This window comes from Micromys minutus (assembly GCF_963924665.1).
Source record: "Micromys minutus genome assembly, chromosome: 2".
NCBI lineage: Eukaryota > Metazoa > Chordata > Mammalia > Rodentia > Muridae > Micromys > Micromys minutus.
Genome location: NC_137971.1, coordinates 6,758,297 through 6,783,430, shown reverse-complemented (window position 1 = coordinate 6,783,430; position 25,134 = coordinate 6,758,297). Strand labels below are relative to the sequence as shown.

Below are 25,134 nucleotides of genomic sequence, written 5' to 3'. Positions count from 1 at the left end.
CCCCCCAAAAAAGTAACAATAGTAGTGACAATAACTTTCTCTCTAATTCACCTGGCCATGTCTGTTAAATTCAAGTTGCCATCAAAGTGGGTGCATTAGTTGCCTGTTCACTGATGTTAACTAAATACCTGGCAAAACCAACTCATTAGGCTCACAGTTCAGAGTGAACCATGTTTACTTAGCCCCATGCCTGTAAAGAAAAGAACATGATGGTAGTAGGAGTGTGCAGGAAGGACAAGGACCAGGCTTCCCCTTCAAAGACACAAGGTTCCATTGCTTGTTGTAGCAAGAAGCAGTGTAAGGAAGAGAGGGTTTATGCTGGCATATGGTGTGCTGGAATACAGCCCACCATGGTGGTGGCAGAGCAGGACACTGCTGTCCTGGTCCTTACCCACAGTCCAGGAACAGACTGAAAGAAAGTCAGCCTAGCTGACTTTGAACTGCAAGGGCCATCCCCAGTGACTCACTTCCTGCAGTGAAGCCCCACCTCTTAAAGGATCCACAACTCTAAACATAGCTGTCAACCAGGCCAAATGTTCAACACATGGACCTGTGGGAGACATGTTGCTTTCTGACCACAGCAAAAGCCACACCCCCAGTGACTTCCTTCCTCCAGCTAAGTCTCTCACTTTTTAAGTTGCCACAACCTCTCAAAATAGTGCCACCAGCATGGGAGCAAACTGTCACCACAGAAGCCCCCGAGGAACATTTTGCATTTAAGCTGTAACAGAAGGGCTGAGTTGTGAAGGCACATTTGGGTCTTGACACTGGAACCAGCTGAAACCTGAGGGCAGATTTTTCACCTTTGGCAATCATCTAATTGATAGGATTAGAATACCTCTGTTGACTTCAAAGTTCCTTTTAGGGGGAAAAATAATAAAAAGGAATGAGAGGGTCTTTGTCTTGGAGTTTTATTGCTGCAAAGAGACTATGAGCATGGCAGCCCTTAAAAAGGAAAACGTAGTTGGGGCTGTTGTGGGTTCAGAAGTTTAGTTCATTGTCATGGCGGTGTGCAGGCAGACAGTGCTGAGAGTGGTCGAGAGTTCTACACGCAGATCTAAAGGAAGTGGGAAGAGAGAGGGGCTTCTGAAACTTCAGCACCCACCCCAGTGACATACTTCCTCCAACAAGGCCACACCTCCTAATAGTGCCACTCCCTGTGAGCCTTTTTGGGGGCCATTTTTATTCAAACCACCCTGGTCTTGTACCTATTAGTACACAGGTTAATTGGTAGCATAGCTGAATCCTGATTTGGGACTGAAGTATTAATCATCTTGACTGTCTACGTGTGGGCCTGTTTTGTTGACAGCTCAGTCAGATGGGGAGTTCATTTCATGCATCTCACTGCTATTTATAAAGATATGTGTGTGTGTGTGTGTGTGTGTGTGTGTGTGTGTGCATGTGTGTGTATGTGTGTGTGTTAAAAATGCAAGTACAAGATCCCACTTTAATACTAGTAAACTGGTATTCAAGGGGTCTGTTCTAGGAATATTTTGTGATGCTGCGGATAGATCCCAGGGCCTCATGAAAACTAGACATCTCTACCCTAAGAAATGTGATTTGTAAGCAAGCGTCCCTCTTCTGGGATGCCCTTGGATTAAAAGACGAGCCCACCATGTGTGAGTGGGTAGGCCTGAACAACAGTTTATTCAAGCTAACGCTGATACCCAGGAGGGGTGTGGTTCTCATCTCTTCATGCTCTATAGCAGAGAGCATGAGAAATGTCCTGACTCCCGTAGGGTTTGCCTGACTCTGTACCAGGACAGTGAGCATCGGAAACAGAATGAGGCATATGCTGTACCCCACATGTGCCCTGCTGCTTTAGTCACAACTGGAGGAGAAGACAGGATGGAGGGGCACTTCCCAACTTCCCAATGCCCTTTCCTTCTGAGAGGATCAAAGTCATCATGTAACAGGATGACTTGTGACCACCATGCCTGTACCTCCCATGTCCTGTCCCACCCAGCCTATGTAGTGGTAATGAGGATTGAACCCAAGGCGTCATACATGCTCCACTCTGAGCCACGTCCGTAGCTTTAGCCTCTGGATGGGCCTTTGCCAGGGTCCAGAAGGCAGAGCCTTGGAATTGCTGGGGTGGTGGTGGAAAATTTCTTGGGCTTATGTTCAAGAAACATGGTCCAATAAGTGGCTGGCGATGCATACTTAACCTTGCTGACCTTATTTTTCCTCATTTATATAAGCAAAACATTAGACAAAATAATGTATAGTATATAAACTGCTTAGCACTGTGCCCAACTTGTGTCCAGTGCTAAAGAAGTATTTTATTTTTGTTTTTGTTTTTACTAATAGTATAAACCTTCATTGCTAAGTTCAGAGGTGAGTCTCCCTCAGGCCACCAATGACAACATCTGATGTATGACCCGCCTCAGCTCCTTTGTGAAGTCTGTGGTCTCATTCGAAGAGTCTGCATATCTGAGATTCAGGGCTGTGATTCTCAACTTGAGCTCATTCTTTGTAGCTTTCATTGGCCTTTCAAAAATCTTCACATAATCTGGACACTCCCTGCTGACTACTTTCAGTCACCTTTCCAAATGCACACACTGGCAATGACTCTGCTCCTGCCAAGAGGCTCAGAGCAGAGGGTTAAGACAAGGAAGTCTGGACAGAGAGGGGGATAGTCAGCCATCTTGGTTTTCTTGAGGTCTTCTTAGTGGGATGCCTGGGAGCTGAGGCTATCCACCAGGGAAGGATTGGGAGTAAAGGTGCTGAATTCAAATTTAGCATCTGAGACATACTTAATAGCACCATCAAATACTGAGTGACTAGTCGGAACTGAAACTGATGGTCAAGGTCATTTGTAGCCTACAGTCCTCAGCCAGACCCGAGCCTGCACTTTGATGTCCAGGGAGGCATCTGCTCAGTTCTGCTCAGACCTCGCATCTTGCCTTGGATGGCTGCATATGACATTTAGATTTAGTGATCTCTGAAGTATGACCGATGCTTTCTTAGGTCTTATGTCCACCCCATTGTCATTTGTGCTCTCTGAGACTTCATGATCTTCCTGTGGTGGGACATGTGGCATGCTTAGGAACCAAGCTCCTACCATCTTCATCAGCGAGAACATGGAAAACACCCTTTCTTCCTTGGCTAGCACCCTGCCCTCACTGGCAGATGTTGCACAGATGTGTGTGCATGTCTGTGTGTATTGGGAATGTACGAGAAAAGCTCATGTCAGTGGGGTAGAGTTTAATTGTACAACCGTGTACGACACTGTGTGTTAATTCAATATTGCACACAGTATGTAATGACCAAGTCAGGGTCGTTAACTTTTCTCTTTCCAGAAACATAAACAGGTGATAATTTTATACATTTGTGGAGTACAGTGTGAGATTTCAATACGTGCACGTGCACACAGGTACCGATTAAAACAGTGTGATTAAAGGCTTACATTTACTTAGAATGTCGTGGAGCTCTTTTTTTCTAGCTCTTCATAAAAGATCTGTGCCACAACAAATGCTTAACGGTTCCCAGCAGTTGAAAATTGGGCGAGCAGAGGAAGATCCAGAAGGTTCCGAGCCTCACTCTCATCGGAGGTAGAGATATGCAACCTGAAGCTTTCTGCATCACGACATGGTGCGGTTTGAAATCTGTCCCCGCTCCCCTCGCCCCCTAAGCTTAGCCCAAACTGGTCCCCAAGACAGGAGAAAAATGGAGGAAAGGACTCCAGAGGATCCTGGAGCCCTGAAGTCGCTTCCCAGCCGTGACGACTAGCGGCCAGCAGGTGTCAGTGCGCTCTCGTTCTGTCACGGCTCAGGGTGTACCCCTCCAGGACCCTTCCCCACCACTATTCAAGGGGGCGCAGTGCAGACTCTAGGCCTTGAGAGTCCCGCCAGACAGCTCTGTGGCTGCAAGGATAACCAAGTCTGGCTAACTCCGGCCTGGTCTGCTCGCGTGGGTGCTGGTCCATTCCGCTCCAGTGGTTCCTTAGGAACCTACACATGCTTACCTCTTCCGGATCCCTTTCATCCTAACCACCAGGAGCAACTGCGCCTGGCCTGGGGTGAGGCTTCTTCGCCAGCAACTTATTCCACTCTGCATCTCCTGATTCGGGTCCCAGCACCCTGGCACCCTCTCCTGCTAGAATCCAGCTAGATCTGTGCACAGCTGGGTGCCTGCTACTGCCTCCCGGGTCAGCTAGTAGCTGCACGGCCAACTCCCAGCAGGGGCCGCTCCCCACTCCCTAGGCTCTCTCTTAAAGCCCCCCACTCCCTGTACCCGCCTTTCCAAAAGGCCGGTCCAGCCTGCGAGGCAGCGCTCTCTGGGGCTCTAGACCTAAGGAGGGGAGGTGCGAGGGGCGGAGGAGGGTCGACTTCCCACGTGGGGGCTGACGCCGGCTGCTCGGCAACGCCGGCTTCATCCTGGGGCTATAAAACCAGTCCAGCGTAGAGCGGCGGAGCAGCCGCTGCTCCGGCTTCCGTGCAGACGCCCAGCAGCCGGCGCACACCACCCGGCCACCCCAGCGCCTCCAGCCGCTAGTGCTTCGGTCCTGCTAAAACTCAAGCTGTCCTCCGACCCCTGCCGGGTGTGCGGCGCTAAGCGCCCACCCAGCTCCTGGCTAGAAGCCACCCTTGGCTCCACCGCGGCTCCTGGAGAGCCGATCGCTCACCTAGCTTGGTCTTGAGGACTGAGGTGGGGGGGGCGGCTTCATGCGGCCCCCACACCCTTCACCCCACCGCTGCCGCCGCCCCCGAATTCTGTGCGCATCGTCCCAGCCCCAGCAGGGCGCACAACTTTGGAAGTCCCGTGGGGCTCCTAGAGGAGGCAGAGTCCGTGCCTTCGCTGGAGGTCCGGCCCAGCCCGCGCCACCGCGCCTGGGAGGTAGCCACAGAGTCGGAAGTCTCTTCGAGGGTATAAGAAGACAGACCTAGGACCTCGAGCCCGCAACAACACCCCTCGGCTGCCTCTTGGGGTAAGACTTTGTGCTTTCGTTCAGCTTAAGAGTCCAGGTATAGATAGCTAGCTAAATACATTTGTATAATTTTCTGACATCTTTCCAAACCATCAGGCCACCGATAATTTCTTTTCTCTTTTCTTGAAGAATAAATCTCTAGCCACCAGCTGGCCCTACTCGATCCTGCCGCTTAGAAATAAAACTTGGCTGTGTTTGAGGAGCTGGGAGAGAGAAAGCACCCACCCGGAGCGTCGGAAGGACGAACCGGTACCAGTTCGCAGGCTCCAGTCCATGGACCATTAGCAGTCCCCAGCTTGGGCCCGGGCTCCCTGCGGCCCTTTTCCTTATGTGAGGAGCCGCGGGACGAGCCGCGCACCGGAGGAAGAAGGGGACCAACGGACGCGGGGCGGGAAGCAGCTGGCAGCAGGCCCAGGAGAACCGGCACCCGCGTTCATGTTCCGCCAGGAGCAGCCGCTGGCCGAGGGCAGCTTTGCGCCCATGGGCTCCCTGCAGCCGGATGCCGGCAACAGCAGCTGGAACGGGACGGAGGCTCCCGGAGGCGGCACCCGGGCCACCCCTTACTCCCTGCAGGTGACTCTGACCCTGGTGTGCCTGGCTGGCCTGCTCATGCTGTTCACGGTGTTTGGCAACGTGCTGGTTATTATCGCGGTGTTAACCAGCCGCGCCCTCAAAGCACCCCAAAACCTCTTTCTGGTGTCTCTGGCCTCAGCAGACATCCTGGTGGCCACGCTGGTCATCCCCTTTTCTTTGGCCAACGAAGTTATGGGCTACTGGTACTTTGGTAAGGTGTGGTGCGAGATCTACTTGGCTCTCGACGTGCTCTTTTGCACGTCGTCCATAGTGCACCTGTGTGCCATCAGCCTTGACCGCTACTGGTCCATCACACAGGCCATCGAGTACAATCTGAAGCGCACGCCGCGGCGCATCAAAGCCATCATTGTCACAGTGTGGGTCATCTCGGCCGTCATCTCCTTCCCGCCACTCATCTCCATCGAGAAGAAGGGCGCTGGCGGCGGGCAGCAGCCGGCCGAGCCGAGCTGTAAGATCAACGACCAGAAGTGGTATGTCATCTCGTCGTCCATCGGTTCCTTCTTCGCGCCTTGCCTCATCATGATCCTGGTCTACGTGCGCATCTATCAGATCGCCAAGCGTCGCACCCGTGTGCCGCCCAGCCGCCGGGGTCCGGACGCCTGTACCGCGCCGCCGGGAGGCGCCGATCGCAGGCCCAACGGGCTGGGCCCGGAGCGCGGCGCTGGTACCGCGGGCACCGAGGCCGAGCCGCTGCCCACCCAGCTTAACGGCGCCCCGGGAGAGCCCGCGCCCGCCGGACCGCGCGACGGGGATGCGATGGACCTAGAGGAGAGTTCGTCGTCCGAGCACGCCGAGCGGCCTCAGGGGCCCCGCAGACCCGAGCGCGGTCCCCGGGCCAAGGGCAAGACCCGGGCGAGCCAGGTGAAGCCCGGGGACAGTCTGCCGCGACGCGGGCCGGGGACCGCGGGGCAGGGGGTTTCGGGGTCCGGGCAGGGAGAAGAGCGCGGCGGGGGCGCCAAAGCGTCGCGCTGGCGCGGGAGGCAGAACCGCGAGAAACGCTTCACGTTCGTGCTGGCGGTGGTGATCGGCGTGTTCGTGGTGTGTTGGTTCCCGTTCTTTTTCACCTACACGCTCATAGCGGTCGGCTGCCCGGTGCCTTACCAGCTCTTCAACTTCTTCTTCTGGTTCGGCTACTGCAACAGTTCACTGAACCCCGTTATCTACACCATCTTCAACCACGACTTCCGCCGCGCCTTCAAGAAGATCCTCTGCCGTGGGGACCGAAAGCGCATCGTGTGAGCGCACGAGCCCAGCCGGCTTACAGACGCTGGTCAGATGCAGGCCCTGGGCTTCGAGGGGGCGCGTCTACGCATGCAGCCCCTAGCACTCTGAAACCCTGGACCTCCCTGCACCTCCCTGCTCCGTGTGATTACCCAGCGTGGGGGGGGGGGGCTCGGTGGCCTTTGAGATCTTTGAGCCATGTGTAAAGTTCTGGCTGAGAAGGACACATGCGCCTTTTTGCTGGTTGTTGTGGTTCTTCCCAACCCCACAGCCAGTTTCCTGGTGGGCTACCCCCCACCCACCCCGTCAGTCAGTCTTGTTTCCTGATGATATTGCCATCTTCTCCCCAAGTCTGACTCTCCCAAGCTCTTCAGAGCAAGCACAGTGCTGGAGAGGGCATGGTTGCCAAAGGGTTAATGAACCAAGGTTTCCCAGCCCTGGCTAATTATCACCCTCTCCCCTTTAAAAAAATCATCTGGGGCAGCCCTACCTGCCCTCCCTACCCCAGCATTGTAAATACACATTATTTTTGATAGCATACTTTGGGTTCCTCAGTGTCGGCCTTGATGCGATATTGGAGTCATGGCCGCGGAAACGCCCCCCAGCCACAGACGGTGGACTCTTTGGTCCAGACCAAGCTCCTTTGCAATGCAAGCCCCTTTCTAGTGTTAGTTGTCTTCGCGCTCAGTACTTTTTAGCAGTCACTGGTGACTGTCCCCTGGACTCGGACCTGCTTTGACATTTCCTGACAGGGAAGGGATCTCTGTTCATTTTCCCCTGTGCCTAACAGCATAATTGCCTTTTCCTATGTAAATATTACAGCGATGGACCAAGACAGAAGGAAATGAACCTTCTGCCTTGCATCAGCCCTGTGTATAAAGCCATTACCGCTGAGGCGCCATTTGCCCCAGTAACTCACATTAGAACTGACTTTGCGGTTCTCCCCTCCTCTGGAGCCAAGGCTTGAAGAAGAAGAGCGTGTATGTTTCTATCTTGTATGTGTGCCGCCCCTCCCTCAGAGAGTGCTAACTAAGGGGAATCTTTTAGCTGCTGTTTTTAGACACACAGGAGGGGAAATTATGTGGAAGAAACCGACCCGATACAATTTACCAGGGTAAACAGTGTGGGAAGACAGATGGGCCTGCCACACTTACAGGGCCAGCCCCAAGAGCTCTTGGGTATCAAAGTGTTACCTCCCCTTGCTTTTCTGGCTGAGATCAAGTCACTAATGAATTGCCAAAGTCAGGGAGTAGGCGGAGACTCCGTGTTTACAACCTGGTCTCTACTTAGTTTAGGTGGATGTGGAAGACCTGTGATCTGAGTCTGTGAGAGGAAAAACTAAATGTCAGCACTTGTTGCTCATGATGGTGGATTTTTTTTTTTAAATAAAAGTTTACAGATCAAATGTGAAATAAACATGAATTAAGTGGTCCTCCCGTCTAGTAATTGAGTTTTCAAGTCTCGGAAGGCTGGGATCATCTGATAACACACACATTGTAAATTGTCTTTGAACACCTGGGCACTAACACACCACCATTCCTGTCTTCCCTGTATGTGACACAGTTTGCCTATTCAATTCATTGTCTTCTTTAGTCTTTTCCAAGAATGCTATGAGGTAAATCGTATTGTTGTTCCCATTTTACAGGTAAAGAAACAGTGCAGAAGACGACTGGTTTACTAGGGGCTAATGGGTGTAAAGTTTATTATTGTCCATTTCTTCTCTGTGCGGTGTGCCCCTAAGCCCAGAGTCTCCAGGCTTATGCTCCTCACACTCCTCTGAGTGTAAGCGCATTGCACACACAGTGTAGATACATCCAGTGTACGGTATGCACACACTCCAAAGTATCTATATGCCCCCAGATATGTGTATTCTTCAAAGCATATATCTGTCCTAAAGTGTATAGATACAAAAGTCTTAAACACACTTGGGAATGTGCATCAAACAGTACAATGGGCTAATTGAGGATGTGGTGAATACTCCACAGCTTGGTATCCAGTGTATTAGCGGGCAGTTTGAGTTTTCTCTAGCCAGAGGCGTGCTCCCTTGTTATTTCTTTCTTCTATCTATGCCCGTCCCTTTGCTCCGGAGAGCTTTAGATCCTCACAACAATGGCTATGGTACTTTAATGCCAGAAGGGTCAGATCTGATGATCCCACCTAATATGGAGGTGGGCAGGCAGAAGTCACTTTCTTAGGCATCGATGTAGGTAATGGGCATTGGCCACAGGCTGCCACCAGTTAGAAAGATGAGCCCTGATGAGCCCTATGTATGACTGTGGGGAAGGACGCTTGGTGCAGCTGAGTGGAGAGAGCTCAGTGAGGAGCTGGGTTGGAGGGACAAATGCTAATGGCAACATGTAGTTTTGATGGAGGAGCAAACTTCCTAAGTCCAGTCACCTGTATCTGGTGTGCAGACCTGCTCTGTCTGCTACAGAAGTGGGCGCGGAGTGCCTCTTGGGTATGCTTGCAGCAGCTTGCCTATGGTGAAGGGGTGTGTGCTGGGATAGAAGGTAAGTGGCCCTTGGACTGAGAATCCAGGGAGAGGAAGACAAAGGGATTTTAGAGGAGGCCTGTAGTCATTAGGTTCTTCAAGCCTACAGACAGGAGGAGAGGAGAGGAGACAGCGCCAGTAACCCTTGTTCAGAAGCATCACAAATCACCCCCCCGCCCCAACTCATGGCCTGTGGTACCAAAACTGGCTTCCTGGGTTGATGCTGAGGTCTGCTCCCACCCTACCTCACCCAGGCTCTGTTCTAGGGCACCCATTGCCCCAAAGGCAAAAACAGTGACACTAGACCAGCTTGGCACACCTCCAGGACCAGAGCTGTGTGACCTAGACAGAGAGGCAGATAGGCACATAGCTCACCGTTGGCTTCATTCTGCCCCGCTAGCTGAGGAAGTATCTGCCTTGCCCTGTAACCCAGTTGCTGCCCAGAGGGGAAGTGAAGGCAGACGTGTGTGAGGAGAGTCTGGGATCTTGGCATCTCCCATCCAATACATTAGCAGACAAGCCTTAGGCATGGGTTTGCTTAGACAAGGAAGACCTGAGGCCTGGAGCCCAAGCTGGACTGCTGGGTTTCTGAGTTCACAGAAGGGCGTGCTGTTCGTCTGAAAGGGCTCAAGCAGCAGTTTGTGAAGGTGTATGTGGGGGTGGGAGGTGGGGGAATGAAAATGGATCTTGCCATAAGGAGAAAAGACTAAATGATGACCCCCCCCCCATCTTTCCCCCCCCATGGTTCCTCCCCAGAGTCACAGCTGCTTCATGCAACTCCCTGGGTTCCATGCTGTGAGGGCAGTGGGCTCGGGAGAGCTTAGGACCCTTATCTTAGTCTGGGCAGTTTCATCGCCTCTTCCCACAAGGCTTTGTTCAAGAAGTCAGGTGAGATGTAATAATGTGGACCAGGTGTTTCCTTCTCCATGATTTGGCTCAATCCGAGTTTGAGAGCCCAGATGTGGCCTCAGCCTCTTCAGCTCCCATGCTGCCTAACCAGAGAGCTGACTAGTTACCATCCTCTTGAGGTTGCTCCGCCCCCTCCCCCCCTGACTCTCCATCCGTCACCATCCATACCTGCCACAGATTATGGTTTCCTCAAGAGGAACCAAGAAAGAAGTACCTGGGCCTGGCCCCCCGGCAGATGTCAATAGCATGCTCTTGGAAGAATTGTCTGTCTCATCCAGAAATCTGGGGCACTGTTTTCTCCAGAGTCAGGGCTAGTTGTCAGCTTGCCCTTAGTACCTTAGCCTGGGTTCTGACAATCTTCAAGTGGGCCTGAGTTTGGGATGCAAAGAGTCCCACCTCAGCAAAGGACATCTCTGTAATGGGAATGAGGTCACAACACTGCACAGTCACAGATGCCAGAGTTCAGGTTGGACACACCATCGATCACATCAATGGACAGAAATCCTGGGGTTTAGAGTTCGATACAGAAAATGTGGTGTGGTGGAAAGAAAGGAGATGAAAGATCAGGAAACCTGCTTTCTGGTGGTAGTTTTGCTGTTGACTCGCCGTGGGACCTTGAGCTTATCTCTGTGAGGGATTTGTGAAAGGGAACTTGCTGGTTTGTCTAATGTCACTTAGACCTGTTCTGTGGATCTAATCAGATCTATCTCTAGTCTATGCATGGTCTATGTATGCACCCGTTATCCAGCTAGTCCATCTTATCTACCCGCCCATCTAGTCATCACTGACATAGTGCCTTCTAAAGAGAGGTGTTTTTAGGTCATTGTTACATCATTTTCCTCTTTCTTTTCCTCCCTTCAAACCCCTTCCCTCCACATATACCACTTCTTCAATTGTTTTTTCTTTTCAAATTCACAGCCTCTTTTTCTTAAATTGTTGTTGTTGTTGTGGTGGTGGTGGTGGTGGTGGTGGTGGTGCGTGTTCCTCAATACATAGAACATGTCAGTCCATATAAAGTGATTTGGACAGGTTCCTTTGGTGACTTGTGTGCTGTGCTTTACAAGCTATATCGAATCACGTTGGCTGGGACACTTGGCTCAGGGACCTCTAGGGGCTTTTCTGCTGATCCATTTTTCTATGACATATTAAATCTGCTCTCCCTGTCTCTGTCAGACAAGCATGTCCAGAGACAGGTCCCGTTCTTCTTGACGTCACGTATTTCCAGGAGTATTGTGTTGTGGTTTGCAGATGTGGGCCAAACTGCCCGTATGTATGTGTGCACTTGAGCATATATGAGTGTACGTGTGTGATTCCATGGCAATGCACGGGTGTATGCATGCTTGTGTACACCCGTATCAACGTGTCTGTGTGTGCGTGTGCTCTCAGTGTATGAAGACACAGGACCATCTGGCTCGTCTTGGGTGGAAGATCTAGACTATTGAGAGGTGGGTATGGAGGGAGGCCAGGCTGGTGAGGTTTGCTTTCCAGCTTGATCAAAGCTAGAAACATAGGTTCCCTTTGGATTTTGGATCGGAGCAAAAAAGATGGCATACCGAGAAAGGGGTAAATGAAGGGAGGCTGTACGATTGTTCTCAAGATGCAGGCGGGGTTGAGAAATGCCTCCCACAGACACAGTTGGGGGCTTTCAGTACCCTTAGGCCCAAGGGGATGGGCACGGGGAGTTGCTGATTAAACTACCTCAACTCAGGCTGCAAGGTTGGTGCAGGCAGATACCACTGATGTTTGTGTGTGTGTGTGTGTGTGTGTGTGTGTGTGTCGGACTTTAGCCATTGCCAAGCTGCCTTGGGCAGGAAGAGAAGCAGAGAATCCCTCATTTGCACACCTTGATCTCACTGAAGACTCAGAGTGCTGGGGGCTCCCAGGATCAGCCTTCCAGGGTCCAGTTCAGAGACCATGACAGAGGCAAGCACAGAATATTTAATACCAGACCTGAAATGAAACCAGGACTAGGCGGTGTGATAGCACTTGGGTGGTTGAGCCAGAGTGAGGCAAGTTGTCTAACTCCTGCAGTGTGTCCAGGGGCCAGTTGCTTAGATCACTGGGCAGCTAACTGTAGAGAAAGAAGCAAGCAAGCAGGCAGGCAGGCAGGCAGGCAGGCAGGCAGGCAAATAAGCAAATATAGAGAGACCTTTCTTTCTCCTTTGTGGTTGTAAGAGTTTGTATCTGTTAAGCCCAGACCTCAGGGTCCCCACAGACCTCAAAAGATCACCAGGGGTCCAACTCATTTGCAAAAGCAAAGAGTCTTTGTTCAAGCAATAGTTCAGGCCTCTCCAGCCTCTCCAACCCAGGGGATGGGTGTGGAAGGTACTGATCTGGTGTCGAATCTTTTATACAGTTGAAGCTGCGTAGGGGGCTTCCTAACTTGGCAGTTACATGATTGGTTGGCATTTTAGAAAGCATAGTTTGCATGGAAGTCTAGCTAACATCATAAACTTTGCTATAACGTGAGTTATTTGCCCTCGATCTGACAGTGGGCATTTCCCCTTATCAAGGGTGGAGTGGCTCTTACTTGGAGGGTGTGTGTGTGTGTCTTGGTTCCTGGAACCAAGCTGTGGTTTTTCCACTTAACAAGTTCAAACTGAGAACAGGCTGGACATAAGATGGAGTTTGACCACAAAATAGAATTAGCTAGCTGGGTCCTTCAGAATCCATATTGTTACAAGCATGGCTTACTGTGTGTGTCGGCACACTCAGGCACATAGACAGAGAGGCACACACACACACACACTCATACACGCAAACACACAAACACACAAACACACAAACATACACCATCCTCTCATTCTTCCCTGACACTTGGGGAGGCCCTGAGAATCCTAGCCACAGTTCTCTGGGCTTCAGGGGACAAGAAGCAGCAGAAAGTTGCATAGAAAAGATGCAGTTAAGGCCAAGGTCTGGCTGCAGAGAAGTGGGGATTGGCCCAACCCCCCCCATACGTCGAAATAAAAATAATGATAGAATTTCTTCCACACTTTTTTCTTTCATCTAATAGCTGTATGTTTTTAAACCATGGTGGTAGAGTTGTGGACAGAGTGGCGAAGGAGGAGATCAGAACTCTTGCTTTTGTAAGGGGGACCTGATACCAGCGGCACCAGGGCCTTGATAGATGAAGACACAGAATCCCAGTGGGAGAACCTGAGCTGAGCTCAGAGAAGGATGTGTGGGGGAAGCAGACAGCTGGCTGAGAACTGAGGCAGAGATTGGAATAAGTCTGACAAGGAGAGGGGGAAGGGCGGCTGGATGGGAGAGGAGCGCCCCATGGTTGAGCAAGTCTCCTCTGGGAGGAGGGATGCTCTTGAGAGTGAATGCAGAGAGGCACAGGATAGCCCATGCAGCTGTTGGTGAAAGAAGGTCCTGGAGGCAGTGGGAGCTATTGGGATCCTCTTAAATGAGAGAGGGCAATGATTGGGTTTGTTTGGAACAACTGGGTAGAAACTGACTACAAATGTGTGTCAGTCACCCAAGCCAGAGATGCCAGGGGGTCAACATAAAGACACTCAGGGAAGCCTGATGCCCCTCCTCCTGCAGAGCTCACCCAGCGGGCAGTGCCAGTTTCTGTGCAGACCCGGAGGTGTCCCTGTTTGCAACATGGTGCCCGCCTCTGTGAACAGACATCCTTCAGGGCAGTTCCTGCCTTAGAGGTTCCTGTTTGTGGCTAAAAGCAAACATCCCCTTGGAGAATTACCAGTTGGCCTCGGTGATGTAGAGAACTAGTGCTCATGGAGCTGGTTTTCCTACCTCAGCAGCCTTATCTACTCCCAGGCAGTGGGAGGGGTGGGTTAAGGTGGGAGCCTCACAGGGCTCTGGAGCAAACACCGTAGGCTCACATTTGCAGGATGTCTCCACCCAGGATTCCCCCCGAAATCAGAGGATCTGGTGAGCTGTATGTCTGCCTCTTATTCTATTTACTCTGTGCCCAGCCTGTCTAGATTTCTCAAGAACAGTCATTTGTTCCTAAGGACCTTAGGGAACCAATGATGCACTCTATCTACTATCGACTCGCTGCTCTGGGACAAGCCTTTCCTATACACTTTCATATTTGCTTCTCTGCCCGCTCCTAATCCTTTCTCTTCAGAGACTTGAGGGAGCGGGGTGACTCTTTCCTCAGAGTCTACAGAAAGGTGCCTAGAGAGGGAAGGCTATTCTAGTTCCACTGTTGATGCTGTGAGGAAATCCCGACAAAAACCAACCTGGAAGAGGAAGAGTTTATTTGTATTGCTGGTTCAGGTTACAGCTGGTCACTGAGTGAAGTCATGGCAGGCACTTAAGGCACACACCCACAGTAAAGAATAGAGAGAAATAAATACACCGTTGCTGCTCAATTACTCAGCTAGTCTTTTGCATTTTTAAATAGTTTAGCATCCCCTGCCTAGGGAACTGTGACACCCACCGTGGGCTGGGTCAAGTAACCATCAAGATGCTCACAGGCTAACCTGATCTAGAGGATTCTTCATTGAGAGGTTCCCAGGTGACTCTAGGTGTGTTAGATTAACTCTAAAACCTAGACAGCACACCTGGGTCCTAAGTATGCAGCCTTGGTTATTTTGCTTTGAACAGGCACAACTTGGACAAGGAGTCACTGGTGTTTTGAGGCTATTGCTTGGGCTGTGTGCGGCATTGGGCGGACCAGCAGACCAGCTCAGTGGGATTGCTCACCTCCCCCTTCTCCATTTTGAGAGCTGGGAGGCCATTGCTTAAGAAGCTGTTCTGAGAGGTGGGATGGGCTGGCAGGTTTGTGTGGGAGCCTCATCAGCCCTCAAAGTGAATGCCTCAGAGGGATTTACAACAGCAATTTGATCTCTTGGGCTATTTCTCTTGCAGCCTGCCTGCTGAAAGACCTGTGTTCTCCAGCAGAGAGAGAGAGAGAGAGAGAGAGAGAGAGAGAGAGAGAGAGAGAGAGAGAGAGAGAGAGAGAGAGAAAGAAACTGGATTAACTTCAAGGCCCGTACAAGGAGCTGGTGGCTAGAGGTTTTCTAATGAAACATCCCCCAAACTCACCTCCTGGAACAGGTTTGCTCTCTTGCTGCTCTAGCCCTGTGCTGGATTTTTCGTCCCCTGGCTGTGACATTCCTCCTTCTGTTTCTGTAAGGCTGCTGTTGCTTTGCCTGAAGAATCCCATACACGGTGTCTCTGCTACCTTGAAAAATGTATAGGACAGACCGGAGAGGAGGTTCTGTGGAGGGCAGAGATGCCCATGAGACCTCTGTGGAGATCTCTACCTCAGTCCCACCCAACCTCCCACCTTCATCCCCCATGCTCCCCAGGATTTGTGAGGGGAAATCTACAGAGCATCAGCCTATGGGTTCTCTGCCTAGCCTGTCCAGGCGGAAGTTCCAAGACTGGGAAGATAACTGGGAGCAAAGGGAATTCGCTATAATGAGTTTCTTAACTGCGATATGCTTTATTTACTCCTCGGTTATGCAGTGCGCTAGATGTTTACATGACAATGGAGGTTCTGGGCAGTGGCTGCAGTACAGAGCTGGGCCAATAGCTTTAGTGATCCGCTCCTTATCTGGCTGCGCGCGGCTGTTGCTTCCAGTCTGACTTCCCAGGGCGAAGGGACTGGTGCTGGCCACCCCCGGGAGGGAGAGAAGACAGGAAGTGCTGCGGTAACACATTACCAGTGTGTGTCAGAATAGATAGAGGGGAACTAGAAACAGCAAAGTCTTGCCAAATAAATAGAGCATTAACTTGGCAGCACCCATACAGTGGGACATCTTCCACATTTAACGAGGAGCAAATCCACCTGGAAAAATGACAGAAATAGCCATAGGACATGTCTCTTTTTATGGCATGTCTAGACGTGTGTTTGCCTGTGTGTGGCTGCACCTGTATTTGGAGGTCAGAGACCAAGGTCCGTTACCTTCCTCAAGTGTTCTTTAGTGACGGAATCAGTGTCTCTCTCTCTGAACTCAGGACTCAGGGTTCCACTAAGCTGCCAGCCAGTTTGAGTGATGGACATCCAGGGATTGCAATTGGGAGCCGTTTCTACCTCACACTCACCTGGGGTCTGGGCACCTCAACTCTGGCCCTCAGACTTGAGTGGCAAGTGCTTTATCCACAGAGCCACCTCCCAGTCCCTTAAGTTTTCACATAGAAGAATCTTCGTTATAACTGGCCAAATGTAATCAACTAGAGAGCAAACAGTAACAGCAAAACCCCACACAAACCAAACCGTTCACGATTATCTGCAGAGGGAGGGTTTTGGGGTAACATTTTGCTGTCGTTATTAAAGTATGTTTATTCTTCTGCTAGCTCATAATCTTATTTTAACATTTTCTGCCCTCAGTTAGCAGGTTTCTCTAAGAGACAATAAAAGTGTATCAGTGCAGGGGCTAGGACAAAGCATGGCTTTCTGAAATGGGGTAACTAAAAATGTTAAAACCTTACTTAGTCAGTAAATGGCAGGATTTTCAGTACATGACTGTAGATATTTCTGGATGCCCTAACCATTTCTAGTAAAAGCAAACAAAATAAAAACTCACCTGAACAACAAAAACCTGATCTTCTATAGAAATTAGCAATGCTCATGATATGTAATCACTATATGATTACATTCTGCAATTAGAAACTAGAAAACTAGGGAAGGTTTGTTGTCCAGAGGCAGACGCTCTGCCTCATGTGTACGACACCCAAGGTCGTGTGCCCAGTACTCTGGGAGAAAAAAACAAAAGAAAAGAAAGCAGCATTTATTATTTCTAAATGTGGACTCCATAGGTACTCTGAATTACTTTACCCTTCCTAGCCATTACAAAATTACCCTGACCATTAAGAGAGTCTCATTAATTAATTACAAAGTAAAAAGAAACCTACATATTAAAAAAACAAAACAAAACAAACAAACAAACAAACAAAAACCAGACCTGCCTGTGAAGTAGTGTAAAATTCACCTGTGGGCAATTTTTATCCCCATTTTTCTAGTGTACACTTAAATAATTTCCTACAATGACTAGGCAAATCACCTTCGTGGCAAACATGAAATTTTCTTTATGTCAGAGGGGACATATAACAGGGCTTCCCGTCTGAGCAGCCTACGCGTCTCAGTGTTTCAAAGAATGGGATGCCGAGGGGAGGGAAGATGAACATAAACGTTTAAGAAGATTACAAAGGAAATCTTCTCAGCTGTAAACAAAGCCTCCAGAAGGAAATAAATGCACCGGAAACGACATGAGGTAAAAAACAATCAAGAAGATTTTCATATCCTGCACACGGGCGACAGGCTAACTCTCACGGGGGAAATCCTCGCGCGGGCGGACACACCGGGAAATGAGTGCATCTTCATTTGGCCAACACAACAGTGCTCTAGCAATGTAAGAACCAAGAAGGGAACGACTGTGAGGTTCTGCAGTGCGGTCATCAAGAGAAAAGGGGAACCACAAAAGCCAGTGCTTGGGAGTTGTGGCAGTATAGGATGGCCAGAGCTGGTGCCTCTCCGCTTTCCAGTGACAATATTCTGGATACTACCCTGAAAATATGTGTTCATGCATAGCTGATGGTATGCGTCCGACGGGCCCAGAGACAAATGTGGCAACGAGTATGGAGCTATGTTGCTTATATTATTTTCATCGCCAGGCTCCTAAAGATATACCAATGTGTGTTAGGAGAGAATGTGAAGCTTGTTCAATGATACCTGTGATACTCCTTTCTAGTTTGTATGTAAGTGGTTGGGTATGCATGTGCAGGCACGTGTGTGTGTGTGTGTGTGTGTGTGTGTGTGTGTGTGCGCGCGCGCGCGCGTGCGCGTGTGCGCGCGCACGAACACGCACTTAGAGGCTAGAAGTCAATGTTGGATGCTTTTCTTTTATACTCACATGCATACACACACACACACACACACACACACACAGATAGAGACACAGAGCAGGGCAGTGTTGTCCTAAAGAGTGTCTTAGTCACGGTTCCTGCACAAAACATCATGGCCAAGAAGCAAGTTGGGGAGCAAAGGGTTTATTCAGCTTATACTTCCCACATTGCTGTTCATCTCCAAAGGAAGTCAGGACTGGAACTCAAGCAGGTCAGGAAGCAGGAGCTGATGCAGAGACCATGGAGGGATGTCACTTACTGGCTTGCTTCCCCTGGCTTGCTCAGCTGTTTTCTTATAGAACCCAGGTCTACCAGCCCAGGGATGGCACCACCCACAATGGGCGGGGCCAGGGATGGCACCACCCACAATGGGCTGGGCCAGGGATGGCTCCACCCACAATGGGCTGGGCCCTCCCCCTTGATCACTAGTTGAGAAAATGCCTTACAGCTGGATCTCATGGAGGCATTTCCTCAACTGAGGCTCCTTTCTCTGTGACAACTCCAGCTTGTGTCAAGTTGACACAAAACCAGCCAGTACAAGGAGTGTCCTGTTTTCAAGTGATCACAGTTCCCGGGCTTTAAATACTCTCTCCTAAGGTTGATCCAGTTCCAAGGCTAAGAGGCAGGCTTCGTAGTGCATTCTACAATCCCAGTGCCTGGAAGGTTAAGGTGCCAGCACTGAGAGTTCCAGGCTAGCCTGAGCCATAGTGAGGTCTTTTCCAAACAAGACAAGAAAAGACAAAACAAACAAAAAAGATGGAACCTGATAGGACCACAAGGCTTTTGACTTCTGAGAATCTAAAACAGTTGAAGACTAAAGAGAAAATGGATAGTAAAGCTACTATCTCTAGTAAAGCTACTATTTGTAGTAAAGCTACTATCTGTAGTAAAAATACTATCCGTAGTAAAGATACACTAGGGCAGTCCTGCTGGCTCAGGAGTCCTTTCTGGGCCTGAGACATGCAAGATCCTGGAGGCATCCTCTGGGAAAACAACTGTGCGTTGTACACAAACACATAGCAAATGTGTGCACATATATGTATCTGTGTGTACGTTTGTATATCAATTAATCACTCAATGTTTATGATAATTAATTCCAGAGCCTGCTTGGATACCAAATTCTGAGGATGATCAATTCCCTTATATGAAATAATATATAAGTGTCCTTTATAAGTGTCCCATGGACTTTAATTTTTCTCTGTGTTCCTTAGAACACTAGGTGTTAGTGTTATATACCCCATTAGTAATGATGTGCAAAGAGCTATGCTTTTATACTTCTGTTTGAGGAATAACAGAATATATTTAGCACAGATATAGTCTATTTTCTGAATGTTTTTTCACTTTTTTGATTCATAGTTGTTGAAACCATGGGAGGGGCTGACTCTCTCTCTCTCTCTCTCTCTCTCTCTCTCTCTCTCTCTCTCTGTGTGTGTGTGTGTGTGTGTGTGTGTGTGTGACAGTATAGTGTTTATTATGTCATAGATGAAGCATGGCTTCCTTTCTTTAAGGCTGTGGCTTGGTAGGAGCACCAGACAGGTGTCTGCATGGACCATTTTATAAGGAAGGCTCGGAGCTCCTTATTCACCCTCACAGGAGTCCCATGTTCTGTGCAACAAAAGGTGCTATGGGGCTGGCTGAAGGGAACATCAAGGTCAGTGTTGCTCTGGGCACATGGAAATGGTCCCTTTTGTGTCCCGTGTCCTGTGACCTGGGTCCTTTGCCCTTTGTTCTGTGTTCTTTGCCATGTGTCCCATTTCCTGTGTCCTTTGTCCTTTGCCCTGTGTCCTGGGTTCTGTGTCCCAGCTCTGGCAAGGCCTGGACCTCCTCACCGCCACTGCTGCTCATGTGTGGACAGTTATGGCCGCACTCAATGTTCTCAGCGATCTTCTAGAACCTCTCAATGCTCACTCGATTCACGCTGTCATAGTGCACTCTCTATTGTTACGGGGATCTCTGACCACTGGCTTTACTTTTTCATATGTTTTAGTTGTCTAGGCTTTAGACTTGGTGTTTGATATTGTCTTAGGGGTACTGGTTCCTCTTGATGATGATATTTAATGACACCAGTGCCCTGCTTTCTGTCCCAGGAACAGTGGTGAAGATCTTGGGAATTCCTTCATTGACCCAGTTTCTGGGCCTTCCTGTAGAAAGTAAGATGACTCATTTGGCTTCTCCCAGCTTTGCAGATGAGGTCTAAGCACCTCCCATGGCTGGGGAAAGACCATAAAGACCATGGGAACCAAATGGAGGATGCAGTATTCACACAATCCTTTTCAGTAGGCTACACACCTCAAGTTGTTTATAGGGTGGGACACTTACTTTTACTTTCCTGTAGGCTTAGATTTTTTCAAAACATACTTTAACAAGGGTTCATAAATTCTTTAACCTCCCTTCTAGCCCACCATCCACTAGAGGTAGTAGAAAGGGAAGGTTAGTAGGGCAAAGCGGGATGTGGATCTGTTTAAAAATAGTTCTTTGGGGTGATTCTAATCTTTGTTGTCAGGATATCAGCAGTTCGGTTAACAGAAATCAGTGGCAGTAGCTTGATCCACTCATAAACACCACTCACGAATCAGCAATGCCAGTTCAGTGAAGAAACGGCAAGGCTCTGCCGATCTGCCCGACTCTTTGGAAGCTGCAAGAAGCCACTGGAATATTAGGAGACAGTCTTTGGTGCATTTCTCTCTATGATGTCATGGTGAGTGATGATCAGAGAAGAAGGATTATAGTCATCGAGGACCAGAATCAGCAAAGCCCAACGAAGACCAGCGAAAGGTGGCAAGGTGAACCAATGCCACAGCATTGTCACTGTTGGGTTACATTAATATGCTTTCCAAACATCACATGTCCTCTCAAGCATCTGCTCCAGCAAAACACCACATGCCCCCTTTCCAGGCAGCTTCCAGAAAACACCACATGTCTGTTCTCAGCAAAATATCCCCCAGCATGTTTGCTTCAGCAAGATGTCCTCTGATAAGACAGTCTCCAGAGAGACATCATATGATACAACTGAGTCTCCAAAGAAACCAGAAATTGTATTTCACTCTCTTTACATCCACATCTTTTCTTCAGTACTTCTAGAAATTGCCCACACTGGGGCAGAGGAAACAGGTTAAAATATTAAGATGGCTGGCCTCTCTCTGTTTTGCATCAGGGTCATGCATATGGCGGAGACTATGTGAAAACTGCTCCATGGTGCCCAGCTATGGTTTGCCTAACAAGTATATTTCTTGTATAACAACACCACTTTGCGTGTATGTTCTGACTGCCATGGTTCATCTCAATTATTGACTTAATTCGATTGAGAGATATTCAAAAAATTAGTTTAAAATATATCTCTGGTTCTACTGTCAAATATTTCCAGAGATTAAGCCAAGAGGGTTCTGTCCCAATATCCACTGATAAATTCAAAATCTTTGCATATCATTGGCTGGTGGAGTTGTAGAAGGCAGGCTTTTATGGGAGAAGGGGAGTTGTTTAGGGAATGTCCTCTAAGGATATATCTTGATTTGGTCTTTTTCTGCTGCTCCTCTTTGCTTCCAGGGTACCATTAGGTGAGCAATGCTTGTCTGCTATGCCCTCTCTGCCACAATGAGCCCCCACCACAAGCCTGAAAGCAATCGAGTTAGCCCACCATGTGTTCTATTCAGACACTGTGACCAGATGTGAAGAGACCCTTTTACTGTTAGATCCATGTCTCTGAGAGCTGAAGGCTTATGGACTGATAGACCCTGAGGCTTACAGCTCTGAGTCCTTAGGGTCATAGCCCCAGGCTCCATAGATCAGGCACGTTGGCTCTATGTGCTCATGTTGGAGGTTTTGATTTCTAGTTGCCTGGCACTTCAAGCTAGTTTAGTTTTCTATTCCTGGCAGATAACAGTAGTATTGGCAATCAGGGATAGCTGATGCTGTGCTACCTAGGCCTTGAGTATCATCAGATCATGGCTCCTATTGCTGCTACTGTTACAGCTTTCTGCCCCTAGGGCTTGTCAACTCCTTTATAACTCTCCTAGCAACCTGGGACTTCAGTCTCTCATCTTTGGCACTGCATAGCTGTTTGTCTTCTCTACACATCTGCTACTGGCTATCTCTGCCCACTCTGCACCCCACCACCTCTGCCCTGACTTGCTTCCTGGAGCTCATTAGCACTTTTTGGAGCAGCTTCCGTGTTTGCTCAAGTACCGCTGGTTCTTACCTTATGATCAAGTTGCTACATAAGGTCTTTGAACATGACTGCAGTAGGTCAATCCAAGATCAAACACGCTACCCTCTAGCAGTCATAAGGGAGGGTATTCGATACAGTTATTTGATACAGTTCAAGAAGAACTTTTAGCCATCCACCAAGTTCTGGATTTTGCAGGAGACAGAAGATCCTTAGTCTTTGGGTCTTCAGTTCCCAGACTCAGCTTAGCCTTCCTGCAGTGGACAGACCTTGGACCTGCCTTGGGCCACAAGAAACCAGGTGACCAGCATGATTTTATGGTGATGAATGACGGAGCAGTTGGCGTGGATGGAAAACCCAGATGAGGGCACAGGTCTCATGGGCTTCAGGCTTTTTCAGTCACTTATCCCTGGTCCCAGACTGGTCCCAGACGACAGTGGAAATGGTAGGCTTTTGGACTTCCAGATGTGAGGTATTTATGGAGGTAGCATTTGGGCACACACAGGAGGGAACCTCGCCCTCTGGCATTGTCTCTGTTTCAGCCATCCTCGGTGATGCATAGTGCCACTAATGAGAAAGAAAGACAGGCCTTGCTCGCATGACCAAATATAGCCTGGCATTCAAGTTCGGACCAGGACGCAAGTGAGGCTGGGAACTGAAAGCACAGAATCTCTCTGATGATGGCGGAGAGCCTGCTGCAATCTTGAAGTCAGGGCATACCCCAGCTCTTTCGAATTTCCCAGCATGGGTGGGGTCGTGTCCTGGCCGAGGGCACCCTCTGCAGACCCCACTCTACCTCTCAAAGCAGGCCAACATCAGGGTGGCTGCTCCACAGGGCAAGACCGTGGTGGATAGTGTTACTGGAGCTGTGCTTCTTAACCTGTGGGTCATGACCCTTTTAGGGGTCAAATGGCCCTTTCACAGGGGTCACCCGAGACCATCTGCATATCAGGTATTTACTTTATGATTTATAACAGTAGCAAAATTGTTACAGCAGCAACAAATATAGTTTTACAGTTGGGGGTCACCACAGCATGAGGAATTGTATTAAAGGGTCGCAGTGTTAGAAAGGCTGAGAACCCACTTCTCTGGAGGCTGTTCAGTGTCAGCACTCTGAGCTCTAGGGGAGAGGTGGCCACAGGGGCTCTGAAGCCCAGGTCCTCAGAGAAGAACTGTGTTGTCACTGCATGGCATCTGTCAGTGCCACTAGAGGCCATAAATGCCACTACACTATTCTGACCTCTTGGAAAGGAAGTACTCCAGTTTCCCTGGCCCAGGTCCCGTAAGTGCCTGGGCTGCCCCAGTTCTGCCCTCATGAACTCCCTGGGAGCTAAAGAGGTAGGTAGTGAGGTAGACGGTAGAAAAGAAGAAAAAGGCACTCAGTCAGGATGGATTTTCAGGGTGACGAACTCACGTCTGGGTGCCGCAGACTGTCCAGTTTGGACATTAAAAGCCCCAGATCCTAGGAACTGTCTCATGGCAGTGAGAACCAGTATGCGTAGCCATTAATTCTTCTCCAGCTCTCTTACCCCATTGGACTTCATCAACCCCTAATTGTACCCTACCCCACCCCATTGTTTTTCTCCCAATCCTATTGTACCTCATCAACCCAGGTCCCTGATGCTGCCCCTGCTAGTCCAGTGAGCTGTCTGGACCAAGTGGCATCCAAAGCTGTAGTGTTACCTTGTGGTGGAGCTGGAACTTGAACCCAGGTCCTTTGGCCCAGTCTGCATTTCTCTATGTGCTCCACGCCGGTCTCTCCCACGGGCTTGCCCCACGTTTTCCCCCGGGGAAAAGTGAGGGCAAATTGTAAGAAAGAGGGAAAGGGGGAGATCTGGTTAGTCTTGGAGGAACCAAGAAATAAGAGCCTTTAGTCTGTCTCAGCACTATGGGATCCCAGAAGAGCAAAGCTGGGCCACTGCCTTCAGATGTCCTGGTCATTGTGCCCAGGAAAACACGGAGGCTCAAGTATCACTTGATAGCACCGTGGGCACAGGCCAGTGCTGGAAAATAGCAAGATGGTGGGGCTTGAAAGGATCTCTCTCTCTCTCCCTCCCCTTCCTCTCTCTCCCTCCCTCCCTCTCCCTCCCCCATCCCATTCTCTCCCTCTCCCCCTTTTCCTTTCCCTTTCTCTCATTACTTTGTTGTTTTATATATTATACCCTGACTCCAGTTTCTCCTCCCTCCCCAACCGCATCCATTCCTCCTCAGTTTCCCTTCAGAAAAGGACAGCCTCCACGGATATCAAGCAAAGATGGCTTATCAACTTCCAGCAAGACCAGGCACCTTCCCTCAAATTAGGGCTGGACAAGGTGACCCACTGGGAAGTCAAGGGTCCCCAAAGCAGACAAAACCATCAGAGGCAGGCCATGCAGCATCTCTTAGAAGTTCCACAAAGATGTCTATCCACACAACTGTAACATCTACACAAAGAGCCTAGGCTAGACCCATGGGGGCTTCCTGATAGTTCAGTCTCAGGGAGCCCCTGTGAGTCTGGGTTTGTTGATTCTGTGGGGTTCCTTGAGGTGTCCTTTCATACTGTAAATTCCCCTCTGGTGGTGAGGGGCCTTGGGGAGAAAGTTTGAGAAAGGTTACCTTGAAGGTGGCTTGAACTAGGATTCAGGGAACTCAGCCTGAGCAGAGGCATGGGTGCGTATGCACATTCCTTCTCCTTGCTGCCCATTCTGGAACAGCAGTGGGTCAGTGTGCCCGCTTCTGAGTGGCACATAGCTGTTGGAAAAAACCGTCTTGCAGCCACACCCTGAAGCACTACCCCAGCCTCATGAAAAGCCCACAATATTTTTAGTTCAATTAGAAAAAAAAAAGCCATCTCCTTTTCCCCACCTGACAATTCACTGTTGTCCTCTGCTCTGGAGCACCTGTGCTCTCTTTAACTGTGTGGCTTCAGCCACAGGATGGGGCCCTGTCCCTCTCTGTTCTCATAATTCATGCCATTGTTCGCACGGGAGAGCCATAGCTTGTTCTCATTTGGGGGCCTGAATA

The 25,134-nt window shown here is 49.6% G+C and overlaps 1 protein-coding gene across 1 annotated transcript; it reads left to right on the top strand.

Moving 5' to 3' along the window:
- Positions 1 to 5,365: 5,365 nt before the first annotated feature.
- ADRA2A (adrenoceptor alpha 2A) lies at positions 5,366 to 6,763 on the top strand (the record flags this gene model as incomplete). The annotated part of the gene is made up of 1 exon (XM_080911370.1): positions 5,366 to 6,763. The coding sequence occupies one exon, from the start codon at positions 5,366 to 5,368 to the stop codon at positions 6,761 to 6,763; it is 1,398 nt and encodes a 465-aa protein (XP_080767496.1).
- Positions 6,764 to 25,134: the final 18,371 nt, after the last annotated feature.